Here is a 9,888-nt window from a genome sequence, read left to right on the forward strand (position 1 = left end):
AAGCGCATACGCGTATTACTAAAAATGTATCCAGTGATACACAAGGATGCATAGAAAGCTACAGCATTTGAGCATTTGATGCACAGAAGATACACCTAAGATAGTTATTATAATGATACAAAGGAACAAATAGGTGTTACTGACATTTTAGATTTTCATTATCTTAATTAAATGTGCTAACAGTGTGTTCATGAAGAAGGTCATTTGTATCTGTTCAGTGTGGTACCTTGTCCCAGTGTGGAACAAAGGACAGCACAATTAGCCAAACAATTAAAAAAAATACTAATTTTATATCTGTTCTTATTATGAACACTTAAATATTGAATAATAGATATTGAATAGAAGGAGCAGAAGGGATAATGAACTTGATCTCTTTATTTCTTACGAGTATAAATGTTGACCAGCTCAAAGAAAGCGCTTTAGCTAAAAATATATTCATACCTGGGATAACAGTACCCATATTATGATTCAGGTGATATAGTAAAAGAAAAAACAGGCAGTGAAAATAAATTATCTGAATAACAATAATAATTATAATAACAATAATTATAATAAACAGTGTCAAATTAGGGTTCATAAACCTTTTTGTTTGCTCTCTTTCTTTTGTGAAAATTCCTTTTAAATTGTCCATAAGCAAAAAAAATCCAGCATATTTTCATTAATGTTGCAAAGGGGATTTCCCTTGCCGGGGCCGCCCCTTCGGTCTCACACATTTACAATATTCACAGTTACTATAAACCTGTTCGGCACATTGAGCCCCACTGCAGTCTGTCAGGCTGTCAGTGGGGACAAAACTATGAGGTGCAATGACATTTTTGTGTTTACATGTGGGTGCCTGGCAGACAGGAAGCAGAATATTCCTCTCTGTCTTCCTCCATCAAAATAGGTACCTATCGATAAGGAGTAAAATGGTCATTTCCTCCCATGATTCATCTGTTCGCCAACATACCATTGGCATAATTAATCAAGAGACAATCAAGATGAAGACATACAAACTGCATGTCTGTAACATTACATACACACTGTCCTCTAGTTAGACCCTCATCTCCATTCACACAACCATCTCTGGTTCCCCCAGCGTTCCTATATGTTAACCACGCTCCTCACCCGCTCAGCCCATGGCCGTCACCATGTTAGAGTGGTGCGGGTGCCCAAAGGAAGGGTGTATCGGGGTGGGCGTGGGAAGCATGTGTCCAGCGTGGCCAAAATGTGCCAAATGGCCCATGGACATGTGTCCGGCCAGAGAGCTGAAGGGAGAGCTCTTGTCGTGCAGGCTTTTGGAAAACTCCTCGTAGCTGTCGCAGCCCCGCTTGCTCTTTTTGGACTTGTTGGACATTTTTCGGTTGCGTGTCTGTATCCCCTCCTTTTTCATGGTCAGAGGCCGGTTCACCTGTTTAAAGAGGGAGAAGTGAGGGGATGAGTGATCTAGTTCAAGTTTGGAGGGAAAGTTCAAACCAAGAAACTATGAATTGTATAGATGTAATCAAATACATGTTGCATGGACATGGTAAGTCCTTAAAGGATAATAAATATTCTATATTTTTGTTATTGTTAACAAATCCCATGAAAAGACCAAAACCATTTATGCATTAGTCCATCCCTCAATGCTTTCCTACTTCCCCATCCCGTCCGTGGCACTCTGCCCCAAACTCATTGGATCCTATTAAGAATGTAAATCTTTAAAAATTGCTTACAAGTGTATATTTTCAATTAAAAAAACAAAAAAGCCAAAAGAATTCCCTGAAACAGCTAGGCACTGTAGTTTGTGGCAAACATCACTCAAAGAGGAGTAAATAGTGCATTTGCTAGGGACTATTTTCAGTTGTGGATTAATACACATTTGGTGCACTAGTAAGTACATTATATCTGGCACCAGAACTGTGTATGTGGAACTGTGTGGCTCGTTTATGTTTTTTAATAGTTTTTGGACAACAATGGCTGTCTATTGCATAATAAAATAAGCTGTATCAGGCTTTGGCTACACAGACAATACTTGTTTGTGGGATTTGATATAGGATTTGTTGACAATAGAGAAAATATAAAATATCATCAGATTCATTCTTTAAAAATATGCATCCGGAGCACCTATTATCTTTTTTGATGCCTCCAGTCTTAATGCTATTCATATGGAGCCTTGTGGCAGTCCCACTCAACAACAGTCCCACCATTGTGACTCCCAGGGGGATTACGCCTACCATGGAAACAATAAAGCACAAAGAAAGAAAACACCAACGAGTCCAATAGCGTCTGAGAGTAAAACAGCCCTCTCTCTCTCTTTTCTGCCTCTCTTATCCCTCAAGAATCAGTGTGACCTGCCTGCCTACTTCCCGTCTACTTGACCCTGTCGGGCCCAACTTGGCGATCAGCAGTCAAAGACTTACATTATGCAGTTTATAGTAGAGGCCGCAGGCATTGCACACCGGGTCTCCATTTGCATTGCGCCTCCAGAGTGTGGTAGTGGTCGTCTGACAGTTAGCACAACAGGTGCCTGCTCGCCTGGCAGCAGACTGTGGAAAGATATCAAGCTTTAATTAGAGTTCAACAGCCCAAGCAGACACAGCACAGGTCAGTTTAAGAATACATTTAAGAATATATTTCAGTATGTACAATGTATGAGGTTAGTTTAACTTTCTATTCTATTGACTTAAACTGTTACATTACATTAGGGCCACAACTAACGAATATATATATAATATATTTATATATATATATTATTTAATATATTAATTGTTTGGCTTATAAAACCTCAGCAAATTGCAAAGAAAATGCCCATCACCCGAATGTGTTGCCATCACACATTCCCAGAGGCAATGGTGACATTTTCAAATGTCTTGTTTTGTCGGACCAACAGTCCAAACTGTTAAAAAATGACTTAAACACATTTGTTGCCAATTCATTTTTTGTTGAGTGAAAAATCGAGTAATTAGCTAAAAGTTGCAGCTCTATGTTGACATGACCTATTGTAGACATTCAGAGTTACCTCCTCAATATTTGACAGCAGATTTCAAATAAAAATAAGATGTCTCATAATTTGAAACAGTATATTTGTTATTACAAATGCTCTATTCACATGCACAAAGCTCAGTACTGTAGCCTACTAGTTTAAAATGATGAGTGAGGAGTTCTAACAGCCAGAGGCTCATGATGGACTCTTCAATTTCCAGGAAATACATTCATCTGCACCCTCAGTCAAAATGTATTATCGAACAAAACATGAAATAATCAGTTATTTATATAATATTTTTTCTTCTTCTTATAAATACTCTGGAAATCAGGTGTCCATGGTTGGTGCCCTGTTAGGTCAAACATCAGCTTCCATAACTTTCCCAATTTTCTTTTTTTAAATGTTCACTGTGCTGTTCTTTCTCTGTTATGGGCGGAGAGCTTGACCACTATGAAATGAGGTCTGAGCCTAAAGTTAGGAGGCCGCAGGAGGAAACAGGCGCGGGCCCCGCTGCTTTATCTGGACCGGTCAGATATCCGGATAGGAAACAACTGGAAGGCTGCAACTGGCACTGAACACAAGACGCTCTGGAGCACTGCGAACTCCGACCGAGCCATACGGAAACCAGGCCTGATATATGGCTGTATTATAGGCTTAACAGACGCTGAAATAAACGCTCGTATATTTTGTGTGAAACAGACAGCTGTTTGCAGACGTGGTCTGCAGGTCAGTAGGCCTATAGATTTAGACCTGTTTGTCGCAGCGATGTAGGTTCACATCCGCCTCACATGCGTCAACAAACTGACTCTGATCAGGTGCATATTATTTTTTTTCCTGAAAGTAATCCTAATGGTTTACTCTAAATTATAATCACAATATTCGCAAAATAATGTTTTGTCATTTAGTCCTACTTTACTTTGCTCACCGGTAGCCTCTGCTCGATTGGCCTTTTTTAGAGTGTGAAGTTGCGCATTTTTGTCGTGCGTTGGCATTTTAGATTAAATAATACTTCTTTAATGACAAAATGCTGCTTTCGTTAGAAATAATATTGCTTTTGTTTCTATTCTATCGCCTTTTCTAACTCCATTCGTCCAGGATACCTTAAAAATAAAACAAGTCTGATGGTCCACTGCCGTAGGCTACACTGTTATAGGCTAGGCATACTACTGATTTAATCAGCAGTGTCTGTTGTCTCTGCAAATATTGTCTTCATTTATAGCTGCCTCCTGCTGCATCACACAACTACAAACACAACTGGTGCACAAGGTTACATGAATGCAATGAGGCTGCAAATATTGCTTTTCTTTGAAATTGTTATGAGAATGATCAAATAGTATTAAATTATTATTATTATTATTATTATTATTATTATTATTATTATTATTATAAGTCAAATAAATGTCAAACTGTTCATGCAATTGATGCAACTTGATGCTTGGTTTGTATTTTAAATAAGATGTCACACTTTAAAGACTCCCCTAACACTGCATTTGTAAAAAAATAAAAAACGTGTCAGTTTTAAAGTTCTTTGTAGGTTTAGTGTGACATGAACTTGGGACTGCCTGTGCTGTCTGACCTACTCCCAGCAACACTTGTTTTTGAAGCAGTTCATGATTTACATTTACACTGTCACTGTCCTTAAAAAAAACACGTATCACCAAAATGTCAACTTTCAGTGACCTACCAGCTTTGTAACAGTGTATTGTCACATAATCCAATGGACCAAAAAAATCTATCCAAAATGGACACTTTATTTTTTTGTTTATTTAAAAAATTTAAAAATCACCATCATGATCTGTTCTGCTGCCAACATGTGAAAATAAAAACAAACCTTGACTTCAACACTTCGCCCTACACATAAAAACAAACTGAACACGTGTGTTGTTTTGAGGGATGGAGTGCTGGTCCTGCTATCAATGACAGTATCAGAAGTAGCACTAATAATGATAAGAGAAACAACACTGATCCCACTCTGCTAACAGCTCAAGCAATAAGGAGCAAGAGGTGAGCAAGCAACACAATTCCTGGAAACTGATTGGCAAAATATAACTTTCCTGGAATTGTAGCCCCCCCCCCCCCCCCTCGTCTCCCCTCAACAACCAACTCTTTTTATTTATTGCCACCTCCAACATACACACACACACACACACACACACACACACACACACACACACACACACACACACACACTGCCCCTCTCTCTTATATACTGATGGGACTCACCAGTCTGCGTTTGGGTTTGATGAGTGGTCTGTTCTGGCCGTTCATCTTGTGGTACAGTCCGCAGGCGTTGCACAGGTAGTGTCCGGTGCTGTCACGTCTCCACAGAGGTGTAGAGGTGGCTCCGCAGTTTACACACTCACGACCCTCTGGAGAAGACCACACAGTGACATCAGATTATAATGCATTTCCATAGCCAACACATTCTATTATAGATTAAAGTATATGTTGTATCTAACTTTCTTATGACTTTTTCTTTGTGAGAGTAAAGAGAAAGAAATAGTGTCTGCATGTAGTAGCCTGGAATATAAAGTGACTCTGTTACAGTTGTGCATTAGCAGAATCATAAAACAGTTAAAAGTTGAAGAATTTGCTGTACAATCAGTAAATATAATTCCCTCTGTGCTGTCAAGCCTCTGTTACTAAAACACCAAACCAATGCTTCACTAAAAGACATGTCCTGTAAAACATAAATTAGTAGAATGCCTTTTACCCTTTAAACAACAACCATTAAAGAAAAATAAATAATTTACGTCAATATTTTTAGGAAATATTTTAACTTAATAACAGCAATCATATTTTCACATTATAATAAAGTCATAAAACAAAATTTTGCAGCCAGTTAATATGTCTTACTTATTTAATAAAAAGTCAGTGCAGTTCAGGTTACCCTGCAGTATATCCTTGTTAATAAACTGGTTCAACACAATCAGGCTTAAGCTGGGAGCTCCTGGTCTGTAATCAAATAACAATCAGGACAATGTATTATGTAACAGAGATGTGACTCCTAGCCTAAATCCTGAGGTTTTTGGCTCTGTGCGCCTGCAGATCTTCCTTTCACACCTCTGGGCTGGTTCCAGTTCACTGTTCTGCTGCAGCCAGCTCAGGCGTAATTACAGAGTCACGGTTAACAAAAGAGGATTATCAAAGTCGCAAATCAAAGAGGACTGTTGAGTACAGGCTTTGGCCTCCACAAGAATTTATTGAAGAAAAAATACATTATTATTATTATTAGTATTATTATTATTGTTATAATACAATTTCCAAAATAATAAATAAGCTTTATGGTGCTCAAATCACAGCCTGTACAGTAGACTGGCTGTGTTAAAGGTCATACAGGATAAATCAAAATAAATGAATCTGGTTACATTTGTAATATATTAAATGGCTTTTACAGGATTTTGTAATTTTAAACAGTAAATTGTTTATAATATAGTATCTTTCATAGCAAAAAAAGATTGGCATTAAGGTGTTTGTTTTTATTTGTAGCTAAATGTTGTTCCTTCAAATAATTAACATTTTCTTTTCTTTGATCATTTGATAGGGTCATCAAGAGTTGTGTGATAATAATATTATAGATCTGCTTAATGTTGGCTCAGATTCATAAACCGCTTGTGTGTTTGTGTGTGTGCATTATCGAGAATATTTACAGAGTAGTAGGCTATCTGAATTATACATGTGGCATATAAAACCAAAACGATTCAAATCGTAAACTCATCTTTGCACCAGATACACACATTATTATGTGCAGTATTGAGTGCCACACGATATTTTAAAAATGCATTACGTTAGGCTACTTTGCTTGAGAGTAACTACTTTTAGTTTTAGTTTAATTGCCACTGACTCGCTCTAGAAAAACAGACCTGTGATAAAATCGTTATATAAACTCAACTCACATACATCTAAGTCTAAGTCCAAATACTGTCTGAATATTGTCAGATTGAATTTCTTTTGTTTTGGGACTGTAGTCTCTGGTGTGTTTGCAGTGCACTCACCGGTGCAGGACCGTGTCTTGCCTTTGTTCCTGGAGGTGTAGTTGGATGATGCTCCCAGCAGGCTGCCCTGGTGAAACAGACTGCTGCCGTACTCATGTGCTGCTGGGAGAGAGTAGGGATATGTCGGAATGGGATGGTGGGTGGAGGGGGTCTGAGCGCTCATGGAGGCCAGGCTGCTCCTCAGCGGGCTGGAGCCCTCCATCTTCATCCCCTCCGATATCGACACTTGGTATTTGATAGATTCCTTCTCGTCCATGGTGGCGGTGGGAGACGCGGCCCCCGGGTCTGGTGATACGTCCTTTGGTGGTGTAGGGGGGAAAGTATACAGATGCGGGCTGGAGTGGGACGGCGGCGTTAACGAGGATGCGGAGACCGTGTTTGAGTTGCTGCTGCACGGGTAGACTGCGGAGAGGCCGCCTGGGGACGCGGAGCTGGGGTGGTGCAGGCTGGGCTTGCTAAAGGGGCTGACGGCCCAGGCGTTGTGGTGGTGAGCCGACAGGGCTGCTTTCCCTCCGTCCAGCCAGGAAATCCCCGGGCTGTGGATGAGATGAGGCCGGCAGACCTGACTCCCCGTCAGACGAGCTGAGAAAAAAACAAAAGCAGACTAAGTATTACAGCTACAGGTGATGAAACTCATGAAGATATATGGTAGTAAATTTGCATGCTATCGCATGCAAATTTGGATGCAAAACTAAGCGAGACTTGTTGATTCACTGGACACACTGGCTTGATTTAAACGTGTAAATAAATTCCCCAAAATAGACCAGAATTAAACCAGTATGTCTTAGACCAAAAAACAAAACCCAACACATTAGCTTAATTTAAATATATACAATAATTAGGCAGCCTAATTTAATCTCAAGATATTTTACTAGGGTGAATGCCTAAAAAATCTTGAATCATAAAAATTGTAGACTAATGTAAAATGTGACAGCTAATGAACCAGTTTATCTGTGAACCATTTTATCTAACCCATAATCTAGCAGTGTATTTATGCATTAGGCCAGAAATTATTAACATTTTAATTAACGTTTCAAACGGCAGAAAACTGTCAGGTGATAATGTTTAATATGATAGGTTACTGACCTGATGGGCATCATAAGGAAAAACCTAAACATACATAGGCAATTGATTTCAGAAAAAAAGTATAATATGGCGTTATAGCTGTTACTACAAGCCAACGACGAGTTTCTGTCTTGTAGCCTAAAGTTAAAGTTGCACCCTTGTATTATAGCTCCATCTTACCGTGCGCTTGGCTGTAGGACACTCTGGCCCTGGCAGAGTTGTGGTAGTACGGGTTTCCTTGTGAGTCCAGATGATTAAAGAAAACATCCACCTCATCCGGAGGCAGGAGCTGCGCCGTGGGCTCCATGTAGTTGTGCCCCAGGCCGTGGTGGTGAGAGTCCGGGTGTTGTCCGTTCAGCATGGCATGGTGATGCATCCAGCGGGGCTGATCAGCAGCCACTTCCATCTTTGTGGCTTTCTGTAGCGTTATGAGTAAACGAATATCCAGGAAGAGTTCACAGGGTGGTCTAAAGTAGGCCTATGTGTCCTTTACGAGATCTTCACTGTGTCCATTTACAGTTGACTTTAGATTTGTTCCTCTGACTTAAATTCCTCTCTTCTCCTGGACATCGAGTCGAGTTTGACACTGGAAACCTGAAACACGCAAACATCAGATGTTAATATTTTAAAGGCAGGGGTGATGAGCATCAGTTCTCTAAACGCAAAGCTCATGTGGTGCATGTAGTGATGCAATTTAAGATGAAAAAAAAAAATCATCCCACCCACCATATTTACTACCACGTCTCTACTCCTCACTCATCCACAACCTATACGCCTTTTCACAAATATCACTCAATAAGATGCTTCACTCAACATGACAATAAGATAAATACGCCGTACCTTTGCCAATGCTATATTTATCCACAGCGTCCGATCAGTTCGCGCCGCTTTGGAAAAATGTCCCTTTTTTGTTGCTTCAGGTCCTCTCCAGTTCTCACTGGTGTTTGTCAGAGTGAACTCCGTCCACTGGGACTATAAGCAACACGTATACTGTGGCTGACAGCGCGGGGCCAGGCTTGTCAAGCTCATGGGCGGAGTCTTCATTAAAGCTTTGACTCAGCCAATTGCACACCACCTCTACAAAACCCCAGAGGCGGTTCCCCCCACCAGAAGATGCTTTTATAATACTGATATGGAGAAACATAGCCTTGCTGCTTGGGGCCAGGCCTATGACTTTGTTGTAGGCTACTTTATGGAATTGAATGTTTCATCACCAGTGTATTATTCCCTGCAGCATGATATAATATCCATTTAAAATGAATAGGCTGTATTTTCAAACATAGCCTATTATAGCGTAGCCTTTATCCCTAAGCCTATACAGCCTAGTCTACGCGGGGACTATTTTTCATTAAGGGCACAACATTGCAACCACAGACAAATGATTATACAGATACTATAACTGGTAACATTGAAATTAAATAAAATTGTCGCAGACACATGTAAACACGCCAGCTATGCAACTATGTCAGTATATCCACGTCTTTTAGTCTTACTGCATATTTTTGGTGTGTACTGTGAGACAATGGTTCATTACCAGTTTACCAGCACAGTTAAACTCACTGCCTCTAAATCTCAACTTTTAACAGTGAAATAAATGTGAATCGTCTTGAAGATGTGCAGCAATGCTCCCTAAAACACCCAACTTTAATGTGCACAGAAAGCTCTAATGAGAAAACAGTGTACATCTCTTCTTGTTTTTATACAAGGTTAATGTGTCATTGTGCACTGTCCCTGTATAAAGGCAAGGCATTTCTGGCCGGATTCCTTCTTCTCTTGGTCGTTTATGTTCAGGCTACACTTTTTAAAGATCTCTCTCTCTCTCTCTCTCTCTCTCTCTCTCTCTCTCTCTCTCTCTCTCTCTCTCTCTCTCTCTCTCTCGCTCTC

The 9,888-nt window shown here is 39.9% G+C and overlaps 1 protein-coding gene across 2 annotated transcripts; it reads right to left on the reverse strand.

Annotated features, from left to right (window-relative positions):
* Positions 1–355: 355 nt before the first annotated feature.
* Positions 356–9,038, reverse strand: gata2b (GATA binding protein 2b). 2 transcript variants are annotated; one of them, XM_031287757.2, is made up of 6 exons: positions 8,845–9,038; positions 8,185–8,598; positions 6,940–7,521; positions 5,168–5,313; positions 2,382–2,507; positions 356–1,390 (listed from the first exon to the last, which is right to left on the reverse strand). In XM_031287757.2, exons 2-6 carry the CDS (start codon positions 8,408–8,410, stop codon positions 1,112–1,114), a joined length of 1,359 nt encoding a protein of 452 aa, XP_031143617.1. In that variant the 5' UTR covers positions 8,411–8,598; positions 8,845–9,038; the 3' UTR covers positions 356–1,111. The 2 variants fall into 2 exon arrangements, with proteins under 2 accessions (XP_031143617.1, XP_031143615.1); XM_031287755.2 differs by having other exon boundaries at positions 2,382–2,525.
* Positions 9,039–9,888: the final 850 nt, after the last annotated feature.

Source organism: Sander lucioperca, chromosome 6 (genome assembly GCF_008315115.2).
Source record: "Sander lucioperca isolate FBNREF2018 chromosome 6, SLUC_FBN_1.2, whole genome shotgun sequence".
NCBI lineage: Eukaryota > Metazoa > Chordata > Actinopteri > Perciformes > Percidae > Sander > Sander lucioperca.

Coding starts and splice junctions, on each gene's coding strand:
- gata2b (XM_031287755.2), bottom strand. CDS start 8,410: ATGGAAGTGGCTGCTGATCAGCCCCGCTGGATGCATCACCATGCCATG. Junction 7,522..8,184: donor GTCCTACAGCCAAGCGCACG/GTAAGATGGAGC, acceptor TTTTTTTCTCAG/CTCGTCTGACGGGGAGTCAG. Junction 1,391..2,381: donor TCTACTATAAACTGCATAAT/GTAAGTCTTTGA, acceptor CTCTTTAAACAG/GTGAACCGGCCTCTGACCAT.